This window comes from Tasmannia lanceolata, unplaced genomic scaffold (genome assembly GCF_043159265.1).
Source record: "Tasmannia lanceolata isolate RefF3 unplaced genomic scaffold, GAP_Taslan_0.1 ptg000025l, whole genome shotgun sequence".
Classification (NCBI taxonomy): Eukaryota; Viridiplantae; Streptophyta; class Magnoliopsida; order Canellales; family Winteraceae; genus Tasmannia; species Tasmannia lanceolata.
The window spans coordinates 4,922,468-4,946,061 of NW_027518702.1; the positions used below are offsets into that span (position 1 = coordinate 4,922,468).

The following is a 23,594-nucleotide window of genomic DNA, read 5'->3' on the forward strand; positions in this document are numbered from 1 at the left end:
TTGTACAAAAATATAGGGCAACGAAGCTGAATGGAATATTCTACCCACATGTAGTTTCCTATAATACAGTCTGGTCTATGTAAGGGGCATGGAATTTCTTATATAATGAACACTAAAAGGCATTTTCAATGTATGAGAGATGGAGCAAAATCTCATCTAACCACATTTTGTTTTATTTTGGCTTCGGTTTAGAAAACAATGAGATGGGCTCATCTGATGATTAGTACAGATTTCAATCTTCAAAAAATCAAACAAAGAGTATTAATTGAGAAGAGATGATAGCTTGGCACAAAACACTACATGGAGATATTATTATTATTATTGTACTAAAATATAGGGCTAGGAAGCTTCATGGAGAATGCTACCAACATCTAGTTTCCTATAATATAGTCTGGTCTTAAGTAAAAGGGGCATGAAATTTCTTATACAATGAAAACTAAGAGGCAATCTCAAGGTATGTGAGAAAATTGGAGACAAAATCCAGCTAACCATGTATTTTATTTTCTGTTGGCCTGGGTTTAGAAGACAATAACGCTATCTCATCTGCTCATTACTACATAGATGTTGTGATAGGAAGCCCCGTGTTTGGAAGTCCTTTTTTTTTTTTATGGGTGTCTTTGTCAAAACCGGGCATAAGTTATTTTGAAACTTGTATGGGGTGTCGTTATCAAAAATGACTTCAGAAGTATATGAAATATTGGGGATAAGTTTCTAAATTTTCATTGTGTTGGACGCCCAAGGCTATTTTGGAGGCCAACTTATTTTGGATGTTTTAATTGGGAAAGAATCTCATTAAATATGGGAGCTTATATTAAATTTAGGGGATTTGCTAGCGTCCATCGCAAAAGGCATTTCGCGGATGGGCTGTTGCATGTGATAGCAGCCACCTCATGAATGAATCCGTGAAATGCCTTCCGATGGTCGCTAGCAAATCCCTAAATTTAGAAGTCTGTTTCCTCTTTATTAGGATAGTATATTAGTAATTTTTGGAATTCTAATCACAATAGAAGAGAGCGGGTTTGATGGTTTTGCTAATAAGATGGAAGAGTGTTCGTATGAGCGCGCGCGCGCGTGTGTGTGAGAGAGAGAGAGAGATGATTTTTCAACAACAACCTTGTCAAACTCCTTTCTGATGTGGCCTTTTGTCATTTCTTTCGCTCTTCTTATTTTCTCTCAATCTTCACACGAAGCAGCAATGCCATCTTATTAAACTTTGCATTCATAGAAGCTAGATGTCTTTTTATTTCTCTCATTGTCCCTTCCCGTTGATCCATTGTTCCTTCGATTTGCTTCTACTTAAAGTCGTAGGATCGTGATGCTCTGATACCACTTTTTACATGCCTAAGTGGCGGTAACACAAACAATGAAAGAAAAAAAGAGAGATAAGAGAAATGGATGGTAGGTTCGAGATAGCCAGACCTCCTAGAGGTTCAATTCAAGAGGAACCATAACTCTTTGTTTGGCTATAAATATCTCTTCTTTTATTAACGATAAACATACACTTTAAATAGAGCAACTTCATCTCACGTTTTACAGTTACGTGGAAAATAGCATGATTTAGGAGATAAGTAACAACAAGAAAAATCAGGAAAAGTAACAGCAACCATGATTCGTAATAAAAACCACAACTTTAAGGACTCAAAATAAATTATTAAAAGCCTAAAACCTCGGAAACTTATTTGTGGGAAGATTTTGCAGCTATCATTAGAGAATCCACATTACACACGCATCAGCCGGTCGACACTTCTCGTATGGATCTTTTGAACTGCATTCCGTAAACCCTAAACCCCTAAAATCGTAAAATCCCAAATTCCAAACCCGAGAGCCCTAAACCCTATAACCAAAACCCCTAATCCCCTCACCCCTAACCCTTAAACCCTAAACCCTTAAACCCTAAACCCCAAACCTCAAATCCTAAACCCTAAAACAAAGACCTAAACCCTAAATCCCTAAGCCATAAAAAGCCTTGAACCCTAAACCCTAAAAAATCCTAAACCCTAAAATATCCTAAATCCTAAATCCTGAAAAAACCCCTAAACCTCAAATCCTAAACCCTAAACCCCAAAACCGTAAAAACCTTAAACTCTAAAACCCATAGCATACTTTTTTGTCGTATTAATGTATAAAGGAAAAAAGAATGTTGTGTGTCCAAAGAACGGAAATGGTATACTCGCCCCTTGTTTACTTGGAACAATCCCTCACGTGTGAAAGAGTTATCATAAATGGACTAATGGGGGCTGTTCTTGTAAAAAAGGGATGCAATTAAACCCCAAACCCTAAAAGTCTAACCTTAAGAACCATAGCATAAGGGACGTTGCATGAGAGAGCAGCCACCTCAGATGAATAAATGAATAAGACAAAACCTGAGCCTGTGTGGCTGCTCTCACATGCAACAGCCCGGCTGCGAAATGCCTCCTGAGATGGTTCCTAGCAAATCCCTAATTGCAAATGGAGTTTTTACTTTTCATAGGGAAAGTAATATATTAGCCCTGTTTTTATCATCAGCCCGGCCCCAAACTTCGAGTCACGACTATTAGACTACAAGAGGTGGCCCAAATTATAAAGAAGGGGCAAGTATGTCATTTCCCACATATTAATGGTCAGGGACTCACGGGTACTCTTGCTTTATAAATAAGGGGTAGATGAAAACCCTAGCTCCATCTTCTTGGAAAGTTGGAAGAGAGGAAGTGCTTCTCATGGCGTCTGAGTCGAAGGCAGACAAAAGTCATGTGGAAAACTTGGTTGGCATTTCGTTCTGCTATAATGACTTACCCTCTCATGTAAGTAATAGGCTGAGTTGGGGCATATTTCAATGTAGGAGGTAATAATTATCTTTCTTTGCTTTATATTTTTGGGTGGATATCCAAAGACTCGAGTGAAATAGATGTAACTGTTGATTTTCTTGTCCCCTGTCTCTTTTTTGCTTTTGGCTTAATAATATTCATCATCTTTGAAAAAAAATAAAATCTTTCTTTGCTTTATATTGATTTACTTAATATGTTTTTTTTTTGCCGTAGAAATGATTGTTCCAGTATCACACTTCTTGTTCTATGTTACGGGTCATGCTTACCTACCTCAATATGAGTAGGTTACTTACCATCTTGGCAATATATTTCACAATATGATAAAAGTGGAGAAAGAGCAAACTTGCCATTGTACCTTGCATTTTAGGTTCTAGCTTTCTTCTTAGTTTCTTGATATGGATGTTCTACTATTAATTGATGTTCTGAATCTAAGAGAGCTTAGTTTTGAAAACTGGATAGCCAATCTAATGGTAGCATCCGTGCAAGGATGGATTGGACCCAATATTTGGATCATTGTTTCATTGGGATCAAGATAGATGTTGTGACTAAAGGGAACAAGCTTGACTGACTATAGTTAGAGTTTAGTTGTAGTGCAAGTTTTTAATTTTAGAAAATTTGACGTACGGGGGACAAATAATACACATAATACATGGGGGTCAAGGGTTTCTCGTAAATGACACATGGGGGTCAAAACCTAGTTAACGATGATAGCCATGACGAAAATACCCCTCTGGCAAAAAACAAAAGCTTACAAGTGATTTGACTTTGAAACTCTACTTTTCAGTTTTCCCTCTTCTCTTTGTTCTTCTCTGTTTTCTTTTCCTCCTCCCCTTCGGCAACATCATTTTCGCCGGCGATCTCGACGGTGAGCGCGAAGGTGAAGCACAGACACGGTTAGGGTTCAAAAAACGTAAGTTATTTCCTCTCTCTCCCTCTCCGGGGTGGTGGTGGAAATATCACTACCCCACTAACTGCCATGCCATGTTTGTACCACACATGCATGTATCAAATCCCCAAAACACCAAATCCTAAATTCTGATCCTGGTACTTCGTTTCCCTTCCTTAATTTCTATTGGATATCATGTTGTTTTCTTTGAATGAGAAGTTGTTATGTATGAGGTGGGTATGTTAATGAGATTTGCAGGTTTTGTGAGCTTATGATTTATTCAATCTGTTTTTTTTTATAAAAAAAAAAGGAAAATCAGGTTGAGAGAGATGCAAAAGGGGGGGAAATCCTTTCTTCCTTGGCAAATTGTGTTGGGATATGGATCATTTTCCTTCTTGCATTTCGTGTTCTTCGAGAGATTCGCCGGAAGTTAGCTGAACATCAATTGATTCCGGCAACCTTGCCGGAATCCTTCTTTCTTATTTCTGTTCACTGATTTCCCTTAATATTACCATTTTCTTTTTCATGTTGTCATTTGTTAGTCACAACCGAGATTTGATACTTGTTTTTTTTTTTTTTTAATATCCTCTGTATTGAGCATTGGCTAAAACAAATGGCCATGATTTGATCTTGCAACTCATATTAGAAGTCTCATGTGGCGATTTGAAAAGAGGAAAAGAGCAGATTCAATGTGTAGGAGAAACATCACGATTTGAGGTCTGACGGTAATTCAAGTCATTTGAGATTCAGGAAGCCAAGTCTATGGTTCGCTTCTGTCAAAATAGCCAAAGAAAATATCCAGGTGGCTCGTGGCAATGCTCCAATTGGATGAAGAATTTATTGTTGAGAGCTTAATTTTTGAAAACTCTAATTTCAGACCTTATCTACCCACAACCACAAGTTTATACTCCCAAGATCCAATCATTCTTTAGAATTTGAGCATCTCTGACTGGCAGATTCCACCGTGAGCCACTAAAGCGTCATCAAAAAGCTCAAGAGGAAGAAGAAGGTTTGCTGCCCCTTTGATTTCTGCACTCCATCATCAGTTGCATTTGCAATTCTATGGCTTAGAGCAATTCGAGATCTTTCTCATTCAATTTTAGGCTTTCATTATACTATAGTTATTACCTCTATTGGCTTTGATACAAACCTTTTAGCCCTTTAACAATGATCGGGTCTTATTTAGCTCCAATTTCATCAAACTTTAAAACCCTACTCTCTCTCTCTCTGTTCGTTAAAACAGCTGACATTGCCCATTTTCAGAACCTGTTAGAGGAGGATGAAGGAGCTGCATTAGCAGATTTTAGAGAATAAAAAGGAAACAGATTTACAGCCATCATTCCCACCATTTTGTCCGAGCTTAAACCAGGCAAGAAAAAGCAAATAGGGAAAGAGGAGTGAGCAGCCTACCTCTGTTTATGCACAAGATAAACCCATGAATCAGCTCCTGTTTTGCACAAGTTTCGATCTATGATTCAGCCTTTGTTTTGCACAGATTAAGCCTATGTTTAGCCCATAGTTCAGCTCACTGTTTTAGCATAATAAGTTCATGATTTACCCTCTGCTTAGCACAAAATTCATTTCATGATTTACTCTCTGTTTGGTGTAAATTCTGTTCATGATATGCTCTCTGTTTAGTGTAAATTCTATTCATGATATGCTTCCTGTTTGGTGTGAAGTGTGAACAAGTTCACGATTTGCCCTCTGTTTAGCACAAAGTTCAGTTCATGATATGCTCTTCATTTAGTGTAAATATAGCCCATGATTTGGCAGCCCCTCTTTCACTTTTAGAGTGTGCAGTTTATATTTTCACTTTGGCATTTCTTAATCACTTTAACACTTTATAATGTGCTACCATCAACCTTACAGGTTGGGAAGTAGTCTCAATTCAATTTTTTAAAAAGACTTTTGACTAATGATTTTTGTGTACAAATCCCTTTGGCTAACTGTATTGAGAACAAGTGAAATGAATTTCTTGATGGAAGTATAGCTATTGTTATTTGTGTGGGTTGTTTTAGTGGCCAAGTTTTAGATTGATTTTGACTATAGGTTTTTTCCATTATCTGTAAAATAGTGTAAGTTGTAAAAGGATCATCTTCTTGTGTTAGATTTCAAAGTCTTATCCCAGCTAACCAGTTGTAATCGAAGTAGAGTGTATATATTGATTCATTATTTTCATAAGTTCTACCTCCTCACATGCTGATGTTTTGAATAATTGCTTGAATGTGACTGGCTGTGTGTGATTATTCAGTGAACTGAGTGTGAATACCAGAAACAATGGAATGATATTATCTATTTACATTCAGTCTTCTCTAGGCTTGAATATGGCTAGCTTATACTTTATTAATGCATTTGTTTATAGCATGGAAAATATTTTGCCTTATTTTAAGTTGTTGTGGCTGTATATGTTTGAGTATATTGCCTTGTTTCCTCTGTAATACTTATTTCTCATGGGTTTCATGTGGATTGTTACATTTTCATTGGTTTCATGTAAAAATTAGATAGGGTTTGATGTATTTCTTCTTGAGATTGTGTAATGTTTTGTGGGTGGAAGAAATTACACCCTAATTGTGGGCTGATAATCCCTACTTTAAGGGACTTCTTCAACCCCCTTTGGGTACTAGTTACCCAATATCGGTAGCTGAAAACCCCTAAGCGTGAACTTGAAGACCATGATTTGAAGTTGGTGGGTCCTCTATGAGGACTTCTTCTACCCCATTTAAGGGCCCATAATACCTTCTTGAATACCTTGTAGAGCTCCCCTATATTGCCCTTCAGAACCCTCTTTAGGTACTAGTAACCCCACCTAGATAGCTGAAAACCCCTTTGTGTGAACTTGAGGACGATGGTGGGCAGTTGATGGGCCCTCTATGGGGACTTCTTCTACCCCATGTAAGGGCCCATAATACCTTCTTTAATACCATTTGGAGACCTATATAATGCCCTACAGAATCCTCCTTTACCTACTAGGAACCCAATATAGGTAGCTGGAAACTCCTGAGTGTGAACTTCATGACCATGATTTGAAGTTGGTGGGCCCTCTATGGGGACTTCTTCTACCCCATTTAAGGGCCCATAATACCTTCTTGCATACCTTGTAGAGCTCCCCTATATTGCCCTTCAGAACCCTCTTTAGGTAGCTGAAAACCCCTTTATGTGAACTTGAGGACCATGGTGGGCAGTTGATGGGTCCTCTAGGGGGACTTCTTCTACCCCATTTAAGGGCCCATAATTCCTTGTTTAATACCATGTGGAGACCCATGTAATGCCCTACAGAATCCCCTTTACCTACTAGGAACCCAATATAGGTAGCTGGAAACCCCTGAGTGTGAACTTCATGACCATGATTTGAAGTTGGTGGGCCCTCTATGGGGACTTCTTCTACCCCATTTAAGGGCCCATAATTCCTTTTTGAATACCTTGTAGAGCTCCCCTATATTGCCCTTTAGAACCCTCTTTAGGTACTAGTAACCCCACCTAGGTAGCTGAAAACCCCTTTGTGTGAACTTGAGGACTATGGTGGGCAGTTGATGGGCCCTCTATGGGGACTTCTACCCTATTTAAGGGACCATAATACCTTCTTTAATACCATTTGGAGACCCCATGTAATGCCCTACAGAATCCCCCTTTACCTACTAGGAACCCAATATAGGTAGCTGGAAACTCCTGAGTGTGAACTTCATGACCATGATTTGAAGTTGGTGGGCCCTCTATGGGGACTTCTTCTACCCCATTTAAGGGCCCATATTACCTTCTTGCATACCTTGTAGAGCTCCCCTATATTGCCCTTCAGAACCCTCTTTAGGTACTAGTAACCCCACCTAGGTAGCTGAAAACCCCTTTGTGTGAACTTGAGGACCATGGTGGGCAGTTGATGGGCCCTCTATGGGGACTTCTTCTACCCCATTTAAGGGCCCATAATTCCTTCTTTAATACCATGTGGAGACCCATGTAATGCCCTACAGAATTCCCCTTTACCTACTAGGAACCCAATATAGGTAGCTAAAAACCCCTGAGTGTGAACTTCATGACCATGATTTGAAGTTGGTGGGTCCTCTATGGGGACTTCTTTGAGCTACCTTGTAGAGCTCCCCTATATTGCCCTTCAGAACCCTCTTTAGGTACTAGTAACCCCACCTTGGTAGCTGAAAACCCCTTTGTGTGAACTTGAGGACCATGGTGGGCAGTTGATGGGCCCTTGTAGACACCCCATTTTTACCGAACCCTACCCCCCTTTGTTTGAATAAATTTCTCTTTATATAAGTGTAGTGTTCCAGAATCAACCCCTTCTATCCATCAAAACCCTGTACCTAACTCCTCAGCCATACCACCGACCACCATTACCATCATTTCCATCAAACCCATCACCTTGATTTCCACATTTTAAAACCCAATTACCATCCCAATCTCCATTGATTCTGGCGAGAATCTTGCCGGAACCCTTTTCCCCAAAGCATCACCATCGATCGGTGCTCCTGAATAATAGCAGCTTAAAGATCAACAGGTAAGAAATTCAAGTTAATTTCCAGAGGAGAAATTGGAACTGGATTTTGATTAATCTCTCAGGTAATTTTTTTAACCCCAGTTACTTTAGATCCTTACACCATTAGACTTTGATAATTGCACTAAATTCTATCGTTTTTTTATTTTAGACTGATTATGGTCCTTGATGGTTGCTTATTTTTCCCTGGTAAGGAGGGACAAAGAAAGTTTAGTGCAATTATCAGAACATGGTGGTATTCTTGTTAGCACTTTTCTTTGACATTGGCAGTAAGTTTTTTATAAGGGTATCAACCTTACCTGTTCATTGTTGAAGCACTCATGGTTCACTTGTTTTATCTTGGATTTCATTTATTAAATTCTTGCTCCAATGGTGGTCATTGAATTCCAATTGCTAGTGCTAATCTGCTTTCTTTCTCAAAAGGTCATTGGGGGTTTGTCCTTGCTGTTGTGCTTAGAGAAAATTCATATAGAACACTGATCTTTGCACTCATTGGCCAGCTCTTTTGTTTCTTGTTTGGTTTGCTTGATATCTAAGAAGCCAGACCTTAGAGGTTACAGACATGATAGATATTTTCAGCTTAGTATGGGAATTGTAATAATTGTTGGTTTTCTTGCTAGCCTTTCTTGAAAATAGTAGAGATTGGGAATATGAGTTTATGCTATGGCTTGGATTTTATTGATTTTCTTGCTAATTTCATTTAGAGATGATGAGGATCTGAATTTTAATGATGGTGAATATAAAGAGTTTTTGGGTTATGAATTGATCTTGGTGATTTTGATTTGGTTGTTCATTGCCATACAGTTTTTATCCGATCAGGAGCTATGGCAAAGCCTTCAAAGATGTTGATGCGAAAGAGTGATAGACTAAAAGTAAGAAAGGCTCCAAGAAGGTCGGAAAGGGGTTTGGAGGAGGGGAAAACATGAGCTGTGAAGAAGAGACGGACACATGTAAGTGTGTATGTTGTTAATTGTATCAATCATATTAAGTTAATTCATTTACGACATATTTCGACTATGTAATTTGTTTTGCAGGCTCTATACGTCCCAGCACGATGTTCTCCAGCATGTTTCAAATCGGCAATGGACAGGATAAAGTTGAAGAAAGTCCATTCTGATGCCATAGAAAAGACTCATTTTCGACATCTGTTCGGCATTGAGGACATTATCATGCACAAGCCTCTGATAAGAGCTATCCACGATAAGTAGACTCCTGCCACTAAGACGTTTACGTTAGGGAGTATAAATGTCCCATTCCTTCCAAGCGATGTTGCATTGGCATTAGGACTGCCACGTAGTGGAGAGAGAATGGAGGTGGTGAGGGTTCTCTCATTCGACAGGACAAAACCCCAACCTAAAGTGCCTGGCTGGCCATTTGCAGAGGCCAACGTGAAGGCATCGGTTCTCGAGAATGAGATTACAGCAATAGTTAGAGAACGAAATCAACCTTCGATAGAGAAGACCATCAAATGTGTTCTCCTGTATCTTTTTGTGTCTGTCCTTTTCACAAAAAGCGCACATCAAGCTAACGAGTTGGTCTGGCCCTACATCGACGACATATGAAAGATTGGCAAGTATAATTGGGCGATGGCAGTGTATGACTGGCTGGTAGATTACCTAGACAGAGTCAGCAAGGGTGGTAGGTATCTTGGTGGCTGCTCGTTGGTAATTCAGGTAATTTGGACTCATGACGTTTCATATTCTAACTGCACTGTTTATAGTATGATTAACACGGTGTTTCATATGTATGCAGTTATGGTTATACGAGCATACCACATTTTGGATTCCCACCAAATTAAGTACTCGTCCACGTGTGCTTAAATGGGACTGGAAAGCAAAAGAATCAAAGACGTATCGATCAGTCGAGCAGAAGAAGATAAAGAAATTAAAGGTGAGATATAAAAATTGTTAACGTATATATCAATACTAATATCTTGTTAACTGACTATCTTTTCCAAAAATTCAGGTGGTGGTCACATTGAAAGTATCTCTGTTAGAGAAGTCACAGTACCTAAAGGATGAGGTAATGCAGTCGAGCAGGACTATGTTGCCTATGTTATTTTATTTTTCTGGTTGATATTTTAAAATTGATCATTGACTGTCATGTTTAAGCATTAGGATGTTGAGGACACAATGAGAGCCGACAAGGAACAATTGGAATCCGTTTTGGGAGTAGAAAGTGAATTGAAGGAAGTAGAGAAGATGAGTGGAAGCATATAAAAATTTTGGCGAGAGAGAGAGAGACGTAGTGGATAGATAGTGGCAAATGATTAGAGTAGCATGGGAAGAAATAAGAAAAAGAGAGGAAGATGTCGGAAAGAGAGGAGGAATTGAAAAAAGGATGGGAGCGTATGCGGACAGCAACTGAAGGGACAGAGGGAAAAACGGAGGGGGTTGAGGAGGAGACGAAGGGCGAAAATGCGTCTCAAGGTGCACGATTATCTTCGCAGCTGTGCGAGGATTGGACGGATTTACCTGACCTTGGATGTGACATGAATGCAGCCGCCATCCTAATAGATGTTGGGCGGATTTACCTGACCTTGGGTGTGCAATCCTATTGCATTTTGGGTGTAATTTGTGTAAACTTAGCGAGTTTGTGTGCACTTTTTACACCTGACTTGCGCCGAAAATGCGATTGGGTTCGACACTCAATCTGTCACCCACCCTGTTTGTTTTGGATTTTGATAACCTATTGGGAGTCCATAGCTGATTATTGGACTCAAAATTAAATGTCAATTTGAGTTGAATAATCACTTTTGGGCTCTCAACAATTACTATGTCCCCCTGCTTTTTACATGAACTTTCGAAGCTCTGATGACAGTTACTTCATAACTTCAGAATTTTGTGACCTAATTTCATGTAGCAGAACTAAAAGCAAATTGAAGCATGGAGTTAGAATGCAGGAATTGACTTTCATCTACTCTTCATGTACTGTTCTGATCTTTCTCTTCGGGAAATTTACTCTGTTTGAAGACATCAAATATTTTGTTTTAGGATTCTTCCCTGCCAAATAGACTCAAACCCAATATAAACTAGGATTTGAGTACAGTTTTTGAATTAGAGTACACAAAAAAAGATAAATATATGCACACCACTAATTACAGTACACCAAAAAAGGGTTCCCCGTAACAAAAAATAAATACAGTAACTAAGTATTGTGCACACCTTCAATTAATTCACTTGTCCTCCTTCATCCGAGTGGAGCCTCAAATGCATTGTCCCCGGAGTAATTACGTGAAAAAAATAGCTGCACAAGGTACACCCGACCTACAAACACCACCACGACACCGAATAAGTATGGAATCGGGCAAGTTTGATACTACTTAATGACCTCCATAAATTACGTATCACGTACCTATTGAAAACGGGGGCAGAGGGTCCAATGGCAGTTTCATCGGGCAGTTGTCTCTCCATGGGAGGTTCTCTGCAAGTCCTTTTGTTGTGGCCAAGTTTTCCACAGATCGTGCATTTGCGATGCACTCCACTCTGCAATTCGCGGTCAATTCTTCTCGTACGCGGCCGCCCAGGTGGTCTTTTCGCTATTGGAGGTAATACAGTGTTGAGAGGTTCTGGAGGCACTTCCCATTGAGTGCGATCTACTGTAGGGTGGAGCACCTCAGAGTACGTTTCCCGATACATTTTTATACGAAACCATTTCTGGCAATAATCGTACTCAGCAAAATCTGTGATGGCAATGGCTGCCATGGCATGTCCGCACAGCAGGCCAAGCGTTTAGAACTCACGACATGTACAAGTTTGCAGCTGCAAGTCTACGACATCATGATGATCACGGGACCTTCAAATTCGTGCACACCTACTCGATAAGCATCATATCCGCGACCCTGTTCCCTGGCCAGACCCAAACGTTTTTCTGCATAATGAGTGCACTTTGTTTGCCATTCACGGCCCATCGCTTGACGTTTCTGTATGGATTCAGAGCTCTTAAAACGAGTCAGCTCCACCGCAACTGCAATTGGCAATTTTCTCGCATCCTTCAACACTGCATTGTAACACTCCGATCTATTGGTGGTCAACACATCATATCTATCCCCCTTGAAGTAGAAACTAGCCCAGTTTTCCTTTGGAATAGCGGCTATCCAGTTGTGTGCATTTTCACTCATCGCCTTAATTTTTTTCATTGTGTCTATGGAAGCACTCTCTCTCAAAGCTCTAACAGCTCTCCAGAACAATTTCTTAAGTAAAGGGTCTTTGAAGTCGGTGTACAAATTGGCGGCGAGGTGACGCATGCAGTAGCTATGGTTTGCAATAGGCATTACTTTAGGCACTGCTTGCATCAACCCCTTTTGTCGATCGGAGCATAGGGTGAATGCGCCTATCCCCTCCGCCAATACGTGTCGCTTCACCAAATAGAGGAACCAGCACCAGCTATCTTCGTTCTCAGTCTCGACAACTCCAAAAGCTAATGGAACTAATCTGTTGTTCCCGTCTACCCCAACTGCGATCAGTAAGATTTCAAGATACTTTCCACGTAGATGCGTCCCATCGACTAAAACTATCGATCTGAGTATTCGCTGGAAAGAACGTATGCTGGGACGAAATGCCCAGAATAAGCGAGCAAATTTATCATCTCCCCCTGGACGTAAATCTCTCGCTCGAAAAACACGCATGTAGGTGCCTGGGTTTGTTCCGAGTCCTCCACATTTCCACACTTTATTTCAAGGATGATGTTCATCGTAAGGTGTGCTCTCCGGTAGGTCATGGTTATACCCCAGTGCGACTTGATGTACTGTCTTATGATCCTTGTCCCGACATCTTCTGGACATTCAAATAGGGGTAAGCATGTCTTGACAACTTATGGTGATGTAACTAGATGATTATCATTGCCCTTTAAGTGAGAAATACACGTATGGTCGCTGACAAACTTTTTCCCTAACACATAAGTCATACGGTTAATGCCTGATATACGCCACTTGCAACCTGGTTCCTTGCATACAACGGCATACTTCTTGGGAGTTGACTGTGACTTATTGAACATAAATCGCTGTCGAATTGCGTACTCCTTAACGGCCTTCTTGAACTGCTTCATATTTTAGCAAGAAATTCAAATAGAAACAAAATTCCATGTCCATATGGAAAGAACCATGCTGACTGAAACGGGTGAAGCTGTTAAGGGTGGAACCCTCATACAAATAAGCTGTGTATTTTATAGTTTTAGGAAAAATTGAAACTTGTTCTACTAAATTGAACTTTCTTACTATTAAAGCTTTGTAACGAGGCCCATGTGCTTCTTTTTATTCTGTAAGCCTCATGTGAGATGAATAATATGCATTGAACTAGTTTTGCAAAGTCTTTTTCTGTTACCCATCTGAGTAATTTGTTTTGCGTTCTTAAGAGTCTCTTTCTTTTTATTCCGTTGAACTTGTTTCATTTTAAAAGATTCACTTGCTAAAGTCATATGATGCCATAAACTAACTTGTTTCATTTTAAAACTTTTACTAACTAAAGTTGTACAATGCCATGAACTAACTTGTTTCATTTAAAAATTTTCACTAGCTAATGTCATATAATTCTATAAACTAACTTGTTTCGGTTTAAAACTTTCACTAGCTAATGTCATATAATGCCATAAACTACTCACTGAAACAATTTTTGTCAAAGGGAGCCCCTTATTAACTGATTCATGTTTTTCTGTGAGAAAACAGATGGGCTTAGGGTTGCAACTCGGGTCAGGTTTCCCAAACCCTACCCTCCCGAGAAATTATCTCGGGTCGGGTTGGGTCGGGTCTAATTTTTTATAGGAAAACCAGAGATTCGTAAACCCAACCCTACCCAAGATAGTTTCTCGGGTTGGGTCCGGTCAGCTTGGGTTTTTATTTTTTAGCGTAGGATGATGACTAATTTTAAAGAATATATAAAAAAATAATATTAACAACAAAAATCTTTAAATTTATGTCATCAAGTGTATAAATTTAAGAAGGAAATTATATTTTCACATCACAAACAAGATCAACTCATCATCATGGGGTTTTTCTTCAGAGAAGCTCAACGCCATGGATTAGTAGCACAATCAACATCCAAAGGAAAAAGTTCTATTGATTTGCTTCTTCCCTATCGAATAGCAAAGCCGTGAGGGATTCCCTCTTTTGCAACTATCATGAAGGCGTTAGGAGAAGTCCTGGCGCATGGGAGGTGAGGAGCTATTGGAATGCCTCCTTACTCCAGTCAGATTGAAAATGCCCAGGCTGTGGGTATAAGAACTTTGGGAGTCCTAATCTATGCCGGAAATGCCTGGTACCCCATAAGGAAGGATCAAGAGGTATGAGTCTCAAAGGTTCTAAGGAAGAAATGAATGAAAACAACAAATCTTTTAGTGGCCCACCGGAAGTCAGTATTCTGCTGGGACAGGTAGAAGAGCGCAAAACGGCCCTCAGAAGATGTTTGGTGGGATCCTTGAGAATCAGCTCCTGGAAACTTGATGAGGTATGGTCATGGGCAAAAAACTTCTGGCAGATACCTCAGTAAGCCAAACCGTTTCACATCGGCTCATCGTTAATTCTCTTTAATTTTGAGTCGGAAGTACAATCAAAAGAGATTCTTAATAGAGGAAATGGTGCCCTAGGAGGTTTCCTTGCTTCGCTGCAGACTTGGAGTCCAAAGCTAAACACTGGTACAAAAGCTAAATGGATCAGATTTTATGATATCCCTCTACATGCTTGGACCCCCTCAACAATTGAGGCCTTGGGGAAAATTTTTGGGCAAGTGATTGAGGTATAGATTGTGGGGAATCACGACCATTGTATGGCTTTTGCCTCAGCTAAAGTTCTTACCTCGGACTGGAAATATCCGAGTCCATTTATCAACCTTAAGGTAGGAACAAGAGCCTTCTTGATAAGTACTATGGCGGTAGACGAAGAGGCGACCGTCAATGAAAAACAGCCCTTAAGAAAATTATGCAGAGAAGAGGAAATCACTGGCCCTCGAAAGGAGGAAGGTGAACACAACACTGAAATACAATAGCCATAGGAAAAACTAATCCTTGATAGTAAAGGAAAAGCTTTTGCTGCAAAAGAAAATGAAGAGGGAAAAAATCGTTGAACCAAGCTCTTGAATTTGAATTGAGAAGGGTATCCCTGACCGAACCTCAGGTCTCAAGGAATCGAAAGTCGAGCCCTAAAAGAAAAGGAGGAAAACCTGATTTAAAGGGCAAACATAGATCATTAATAGTTAGGACATGTGGCATTCAAAGGAAGCTCAACAGAAATAAAAAAAGTATAAGAAAGGATACGCAATTTCCAGGAAGTTTGATGGGCTCAAGGAAATGTAAAGAGAGCTACAAAAGGGATTTAGGAAAACAAAAGGGGGGTGAGGCTGACAAGTGCATTAACCTAAGGAAGCGTAAAGATAGCTACAAAAGGGATTTAGGTAAACATAAGGGGGGTTGAGGCTGACAAGTGCATTAACCTAAGGAAGCGTATATAGCTACAAAAGGGATTTAGGTTAACATAAGGGGGGTGAGGCTGACAAGTTCATTAACCTAAGGAAGCGTGTCACTTCAATGCAGAAGTCCAGAAGTTGCCGTATTGGAAAAGCTTTCTTCTCTCGTGTTGGTCTCTTTCCCGAAGGAAATAATCATTATTTCAAACAAATGTCGCTTCGGGCTACTAAAGGAGGTCTCTCCCTCTTTAAAAGGAAGCTGCAGGGCGGATTATCTAGGGTCAAGAAGAAAAAAAAAAGTGGGGTCTCTGTAATACGAAAGATAATGGAAAATCTCAATAAGCCTAGTGACGTCTCTGCATCAGGTGAAGGAAATGGGGAGGACCGAAAAGGTAAAAGGAAGGTAGGATGGGAAGATCCGGTCGAGGACAGTAAAAAAGTATCAAAGGTCAAGGAGTAAAGGGCTTATGAAGGACCTCCAACGCCTAGAGAGAGAGAGAGAGAGAGAGAGAGAGAGAGAGAGAGAGAGAGAGATCTTAAAGCAAGAATGGAAAGAGTTCAAAAAATCGGCTAGAGAGAATGCAGAAGAATTTTTCCGTCTTACAAGTAAGAGAGATGTTAAAAAAGCTTGTATTCCAGTTTATAAACTCCCGCACTTTCAAAAGGCTTTAGAAGAAGAAATGAAGGAAAGGAGAATGCGATGGGAGTCTGAGCAGAAGAAAAAATGGGAGACTAGGAGCCTTCGAGCTGTGGAAGATGTTATCTCTACTGAGAAAATTCTGGCTATTGGCGATGTTTTGGGAACTGGAGTTGACAAGCAATCAGAAGAGGAGAAGAGGAGGCTAAAGTCCAGAGTAAGGAAGAGGAAGTTAGTAAGTGTCAGGGTGGGGGCAAGGGAGACCCTTTTGATTTCGCTAATTAAAAAGTTTAATCCCCTTTGTAAATAGTTTTTGTTTAGGGGTCGTTTTGTGCCGGTTTTCTGTGCTTTGCCATGTCTGGGTGGCTGGGATTTGTCTTTGGTGGTAAAGTTAGTTTTTGGTAGGTTGACCTTTACGTGTTTAGGGTTGGAGGGTTTTGGTTTTTTTTTCCTTGGAATTTCAGGTGGAAGGATTAGTAGTTGTCATGTTCTTAAAGTAACAAGTGTCTTGGAGGAGAGGATCGTAGGATGCTGGTACTTGTTGGTGTGTAGTAATATTCTGCTCTGTTTTGGAATCTTGAGGTTGAGAAGTTCTCTTAGGTGGGAAGCCTGTATGTTTAGCGTCACAAAGGTGTAGTCAGTGATCTCCATTGCTTTCCAGGTGGAGTGAGGCATTGTTCCCTAGAAGCATCTTAAGTTTTTTTTGGAATCTGAGATTAAGAAGTTGTTTCTTAGGCGTGATGCCTTTATGTTTCTTCCTTCACATCAGTCTAGTCTGTGAGCTTCAGTGTATTCCAGGTGAGGAGAATCATTTGATAGAGACCCATAATGGTTTGAGAGACCGCGGTTTTTTGCTTTGTGTGGTATTTTTCCTGGAAGCCTTATATAGCTGTTCATTGTGTTCGAAGCCTAGTTTGCCAAGAATAGAAGTGAATTGGCTGATATTAGAAGTAGTCGGTTGTGAAGATTAGTGAAAAGGGGAGTAGAAGTGGGCATAATACTGATTGATGTAAGTGGTGACTTTTGATGAATTCTTCTGCTTATTTGCTATCTTTTATCTTCATGGCTCAGAAGTATGCTTCTGGCCATGCTTTATTGATGTTATGTAATGCTAGATGGGACCATTGGTCCCCAATGTTCCTTTCACAGTATCAATGAAAATTTCTGTTAAGTTAAAAAAAAAAAAACAAGATCAAGTCAATGAAACTAATTATATCATCATATTAGAAAATAATTTGCTATGTTATTCAAGAGATATTTAAGAAAGTCATGGTACACCTATATGAGTCGGGTTTCGTTTTTTTTCCCTTTAAACCTGACCCTACCCAAGATTGAGTCAGGGTTTTCAATCTAAAACCCGACCCTATTTAAGAAAGTCATAGTGCAATACTTCTTCTGATTCCCTTATTGTGTGCTTTCTTGTGTGAAAGTCTGTGCCATTGCCTTGATCCAAGGCTAGGCCGCTTGGATTTGGCTTACTTGGGGCTAACGTTGAGGTGTTGCATGAGTGCCACACAGGTTTTACCCTATGGATGAGCATGTCCATGACACGTATCCTAAGAATGAATCAGTCATTTGGTGTACAAAAATGGAAAACAGAACTGTGTTACAAGTGTTTTAAGCTATTGACTCTTACAATTGAAAGAAGCACCATCAAGAGAATAGGCTCTCCATGGAAATTATAATACATTACAATAACAAATGAAAATGGGCAAAAACTTAAAAAGTTAAAACATATCAAAATAGAATTTATGTCTACCACTTTTTCAAGTAGTGTATTGTCAATTAGGAGTCTAACAAAGTTTTGTAGGTAGAGTGATGCAAGATGCAATTCTCTCAAAATAAGGCAAGGGAAAATAGATGGTTAAAAGTAAACATGATCTAAGTTACAAATACAATCATGAGGATAACTTCGTGAAATGCAGAACAAACATTTGGCAGTTAGTGGAAAGAACGTAACACATGGATGCAATAATTGGGGGAGAGTAAAACATGCAAAGATAAAATACAACTTATTAACAGTAAACCAAAAGGTTGCTATATAGCCTATCCGTGAAAACTATATAACGAAAAAATGATAGGAGGTTATGCATACAAGTATGGAAGCACCAAATCAGTAATATATTCTTGAAACTTACTGCAGGACAGAGTGGGGAATTTTCTGAGAAATACCTGAGATACTAAGTCAGTCTTGAAAAATTTTTGTTAGAAACCCACATGAGAGAGCAGCCACATAGGCTCAATTTTCAACAGATTTTGTCATATGCATGAGAGAGAGAGGGGAATTCTCAGAGATCCCTAAGATACTATGGTTAGCCTGGAAAACTTTATAGTATTCACTTTCAAAAAAACCTTAATGACATATGTAATGTGAAATTAATGAAATGAATTCTAAAAATTATTCGTTTATGAAATCATCAACAGGTAAATTTTTTTTTATAGAATTAACAGATAAAACTTTTATCATTAATGTCCTCAAATTGCTCGTTATATATCCTATTAGTTTGTCACATTAACTGATTCACATGTGGGTCTGAATGAAACATCAGTTGCTAGAAATGTACAAAGAGGCGAGCGCAATTGTGTGTCATATTTATCAAATATAACCCATTTGGAATTTGAAACGACTTCCATCAGGAGAAACATGGGTCTGGTTATTTATAAATGGTCCTTCACAAGAATTTGTACAAGCACCTGTTAGGTTTTCATTCAGATGGAAATATGCAAACAGAACATCATACATTTTCTGATCCGCAAACAGGACACTAAATCTGTCGAAACTCACTGCAGGATAGAGTGGGGAATTTTCAGAGATCCCTAAGATACTATGTCAGCCTGGAAAACAGAAAACATGACACCCAATCTGTTTTATTTCATCAGGTATACTTCAGATTGAATATCAAGGTTCTTGCAGAAGGCTTCTGACTGAAAAATGAATCCTCCAGTTTTATTTCTTTGCTTGTTTTTATAGATGAATCAAGCTCTATATACTAACCATGAGTTGTTTTTGTGTTACCTTTTATCAGATTGAAGCTTTAAAATATGTAGTCATAATTGAAGTTATTTTGGGATTCAATTACCCACCAGACGTTGTTTTGGCCACCAAGAAGGTAAAATATGCTAGGATCCATTTTTTATCCCACCATAGTATCAACACTCTAAAATTGTGTTTATATATATATATATACTAGTAAAAAAACCCGTGCTATGCACGGGCCGACAAAGAACTGTACGGACTACGTCATAGGTTGATCCAAACCGTCCATGTGATGGAACACAACATAAATAGGTTGTGCCCCAAAAATCATTTCCATAGGCTAATCCTAGCCCTCCAATCTATAGAGGTTTACATACTTCCTCTTAAATCGGATGGTTAAGATCACCCTATAGATTTTTTATAAAAAAACCAAAAAGGAGGGGGGTAAGATTGAAATTATGTGGCTTTAATGGGTGCCTTTGTTAAAAAGCATAAAGGAGAGGGTAGGATTGAAAATATGCGAGTTGAATGGGTGCATTTGTTAAAAAAAGTCAAAAAAAGTGATGTGTAATTCCCATAGAATTTTCAAAAAATGCAAAAAATTCTCTTCTTTTCTCTTCTGCTATATATATATATATATATATATATATATATGTGTGTGTGTGTGTGTGTGTGTGTGTGTGTGTGTGTGTGAGAGAGAGAGAGAGAGAGAGAGAGAGAGAGAGAGAGAGAAGAGTTTCTACTCCCTAGAGTAGATAACTTATCTACTCCCTAGGCTTAAAATACAGTAAGGACCACATTGTTTGGGTGATCCAAAGCATTCATTTGATGGGCCCCCACATAGATAGGGTGTGCCCAAAAAATCAGCTCCATAGGATCATCCCAGCCCTTCACCTTCGTCTTCATCTCCTTTTGTACTTCACCTTTTGTAAAAAGATTGTCGACTCCTCTATTCACTCCTCTCAAGAAAAGAGAGAAAAGCTAGGGTTTTTGCTCGTCTCCTTCGCTCCTCACAACATAGAATCCTTAAAGCAAAGGGGAAAATCTTCTTCGCTTCGCCTTCGTCTCCTTTGCTCCTCACCCGACCCGACCACGCCGCTCGGTGAGTATTTCTAGGGCTTTCTCTATTTGATCTTTGTTTTCGGGTTTTTTTTTCACCTCACAGAAGAGAGAAACGAGAGGAAAGGGGGAAAAGCTAAGGTTTTTGGTGAAAAATATGTAAATCTCTCTGAAAAGTGCTTGAAGGATCTACAAATCATGGTGAAAAAATTGTAATTCTCTCCGTAAAATCTTTAAATCTGATCTAATCTTGTAAAGTTCGTCTCTTCTATGCAAATCTGCAGGTTGTTGATTGGTATTTTTTTTGTTGGTTCTTTGTTTTAGGGTTCTTGATTTCAGAAATTGAAATATTATATCTAGAATGATCATATACACTTGTTTTGCTTGATGAATTTCTGCTTATGTGTCATGTATTGGCTTGTTTGCTGAATTTTTCATGCGTTTCCTGGAACCATAGTTTTCATTGTCAACAATTAGTAGCAAAAAACCTACTTTTTCTGTATTAAACACAAAAAAATGCAAAAAAATAATATGATAGATTCAACGAGGCATACTGTTACTAAGCTACCCTTGTCTGGAAACGAAAGGGTCATTTGAATGATTTCGAAAACAACCAACAAAAGGGTCATTTCAAAATGTTCAGATGTCTACATACAAGGAAATGAACCATCGGATCCATTGGAAATTGTTTCTTTATGGTTTATGGTTTGTCTACATACTAAGCTACGCTTGTTTTTTTGTATTTTATATTTTGTTTATGGTTTCTCAAATTAGAACCATTGGATCCATTGGAAATTGTTGCAACTTTAGTGTTTGTAGTGTTTGAACTTTCATTTGGCTTTGCTTGCTCATGATTTCCACTTCAGCTGAACCATTCTTGCTTGTTTTTTCGTATTTTCTAGTTTGTTTATGGTTTCTCAAATTAGAACCATTGGATCCTTTGGAAATTGTTGCAATTTTAGTGTTTGTTGTGTTTGAACTTTCATTTGGCTTTGCTTGCTTATGATTTGTTTTTCATGTTATTAGGAATTTCTATCCTGGAAGACCCTTTTACAAATGCTCCAATTGGAAAGTAAGTGTCGATTTTATATGCGTTGATTGGGTTTATTTCTTATCATATCTAGTGTTAACAAAAATGTAAATGGGTTATATTACAGGGTAAAGATGGATGCGGATATTTCAAATGGGTTGATGAGATGCCTATAGGAGTTGGACCTGAGGACCGAGGCGAATACTATGTGCCAATCGATAGAGCATCAGCATTACATTGAGAAGCATCTTATTAGGATTATATATCTGATCATATTTGTTATGTTCATGGTATTTATTATGGCTTCTATCTTGTATCTTGCTACCATTAAGTGAGCAACTCTAGATTTTTTGTTCTAGTTTTTGTTGTATCTTGCCACCAGTTGTACGCTTTTGAAGGAGGCGAATACGATGTGCGAAGAGGAATGCCAGTGCATCAACATTACATTGAGAAGCATCTTAGTAGGATTATATATCTGATCATATTTGTTATGTTCATGGTATTTGTTATGACTTATGTCTTGTATCTTGCCACCATTAAGTTAGTAGCTCAAGTTTTTTTGTTTTAATTTTTGTTGTATCTTGCCACCAGTTGTAGAAGACTTTTGAAGGAGTTAAGAAGACTTGTTTCTCTATTTTTGTATTTTTTTTCTTGTGTGTGTGTGTGTTTTTTTTTTCTTTCATCACAAGTTTAGTGTTGATCGATCGAAGAGGAAATATATTGCTTGTGTGATTCCCATCAGAAGTTGCGCAATGGCGATGTTTAGTTTACTCCCAATGTTTACTGTTCCAAGAGGAAATATATTGCTTGAGGGAGTTTTTGTTAGTGATTTTGCATTTTCAAAATCATGTATATTACATGTTTTAGTGTTTTGGAAAATGTTTTATCAAAAGCGTTTGGGAAAAAGAAAATGTTTTCTTGGAAATATTTGCTTTTACAAAAGGATGTAGAAGTGTAGTTGAAAAGATAGTTCCACATCGGATGAGAGAAAAGAAAGAGAAGGGATTATAAAGCACTACCTTTTCTAACTCTTGTTGATTGCACATTGGGTTGAACCCATGGTTGGACCCGCGGGACGGTGCAACGCACCGTTCGCACACGCGCACGCGCACGCGCGCGCGCGGCGTGGGCAATGGGCTATAGGGCGCATAGTGGCGCTTTATTGGCGCTTTTTTAGGCGCACTTTGCACTTCGCACGTACGCAACGTCGCGAGGAGCGATTGGAGCCTTTAATTTTTCCAGATTTGATCTGCACCGTTGGATCAAGATGAAGGTGGACCGGTCAAATGGTTCGCAGGCCCATCAAGCCGAATGGTTCAGTTGGGTTGGGTTTCGGTTCGGGCCTAACGGTCGGCCCAACGGGCCCATGACTCCAACGGTCAAAGGGTGTGATCAAATGGGTTGTGTCCCTTCCCCCAATGGTCATGTGCCAAGGGGGTGCGATCCACACCATAGATGGTTGATCTAACGATGACTGGGTTGGAGAGAGGATTTACTCAAACCAACAGTCACCTCTAGAATCGATCAGGACCATTCAATATCAATGGGTGCGATCTAACGGTCAGATTTCAAACATTCTGGAAAGGTGCCCTGTAGAGGTGTTTTTTCACACTGAAAAGACACCAGATGGTCTATAAAAAATTTGCAAACTTCTTATTTCAGTAAGAAATCGAATTGGCAATTCTGACTGATTTTACACTCTCTTCTACACTCCTACAAAAATCCCCAAGTATTTCTACATACTGTTTTTCTTTTGTTTACTGTTCTAGATACTGTTTTTCTGCAGAAACAGAATCTAGAGATTTCTCTAAGGCTTGAAATTTCGGAAGGGCATTTCGGGTTTGATTCCGCTAGTGCTACGCGTCATCAAACATTAGTAGGGCTTCCCTACTAGGCTTCATTGTATCTTGGAGGCAATTCGCGGATCCCCTTTGCACACTACTAGTGGGGGCGAATCTTGTCTTAAGGAAAGTGATATCACGCCTTGAAGCAACAAGTTTCTGTTTTCTATCATCAACAGTACCCTCAACAACTTTTCCAACAATCTTAAGACAAGATTTTCTACTGTTGTTTCAATGGCACTTTATTCAGTTCGTCAAATGACCCAAGACTTTGTCAAACTCGAACGTTTCGACAAAGGAAATTTCAAGCGCTGGCAGAAGAAGTTGCACTTCATTTTGACATCACTCAAAGTGGTCCATGTTCTCACCACTCTAAAGCCGTCAGCAAATGAAAATGAAACTTTGGCGGAGGCTCGTGCAAGGATAAAGTGGGAACAGGATGACTACATTTGCAAAGGGCACATC

General features: G+C 39.2%; 1 protein-coding gene across 4 annotated transcripts; it reads left to right on the forward strand.

Moving 5' to 3' along the window:
• Positions 1 to 2,624: 2,624 nt before the first annotated feature.
• LOC143857533 (uncharacterized) lies at positions 2,625 to 21,922 on the forward strand. 4 transcript variants are annotated; one of them, XM_077367991.1, is made up of 9 exons: positions 2,626 to 2,780; positions 8,996 to 9,141; positions 9,226 to 9,864; positions 9,944 to 10,081; positions 10,157 to 10,213; positions 19,013 to 19,102; positions 19,249 to 19,332; positions 21,285 to 21,330; positions 21,416 to 21,922. In XM_077367991.1, exons 3-9 carry the CDS (start codon positions 9,778 to 9,780, stop codon positions 21,418 to 21,420), a joined length of 507 nt encoding a protein of 168 aa, XP_077224106.1. In that variant the 5' UTR covers positions 2,626 to 2,780; positions 8,996 to 9,141; positions 9,226 to 9,777; the 3' UTR covers positions 21,421 to 21,922. The 4 variants fall into 4 exon arrangements, with proteins under 4 accessions (XP_077224109.1, XP_077224106.1, XP_077224108.1 ...); XM_077367992.1 differs by having other exon boundaries at positions 2,672 to 2,821; XM_077367994.1 differs by lacking the exon at positions 19,249 to 19,332 and having other exon boundaries at positions 2,625 to 2,780.
• Positions 21,923 to 23,594: the final 1,672 nt, after the last annotated feature.

Excerpts from the sequence above, each read along its gene's own strand:
- LOC143857533 (XM_077367991.1), top strand. The coding sequence starts at position 9,778 with ATGGCAGTGTATGACTGGCTGGTAGATTACCTAGACAGAGTCAGCAAG. Across the intron at positions 19,103-19,248 it reads AATCTGTTTTATTTCATCAG|ATTGAAGCTTTAAAATATGT; the intron begins GTATACTTCAGA and ends ACCTTTTATCAG. Across the intron at positions 19,333-21,284 it reads TTGTTTTGGCCACCAAGAAG|GAATTTCTATCCTGGAAGAC; the intron begins GTAAAATATGCT and ends TCATGTTATTAG.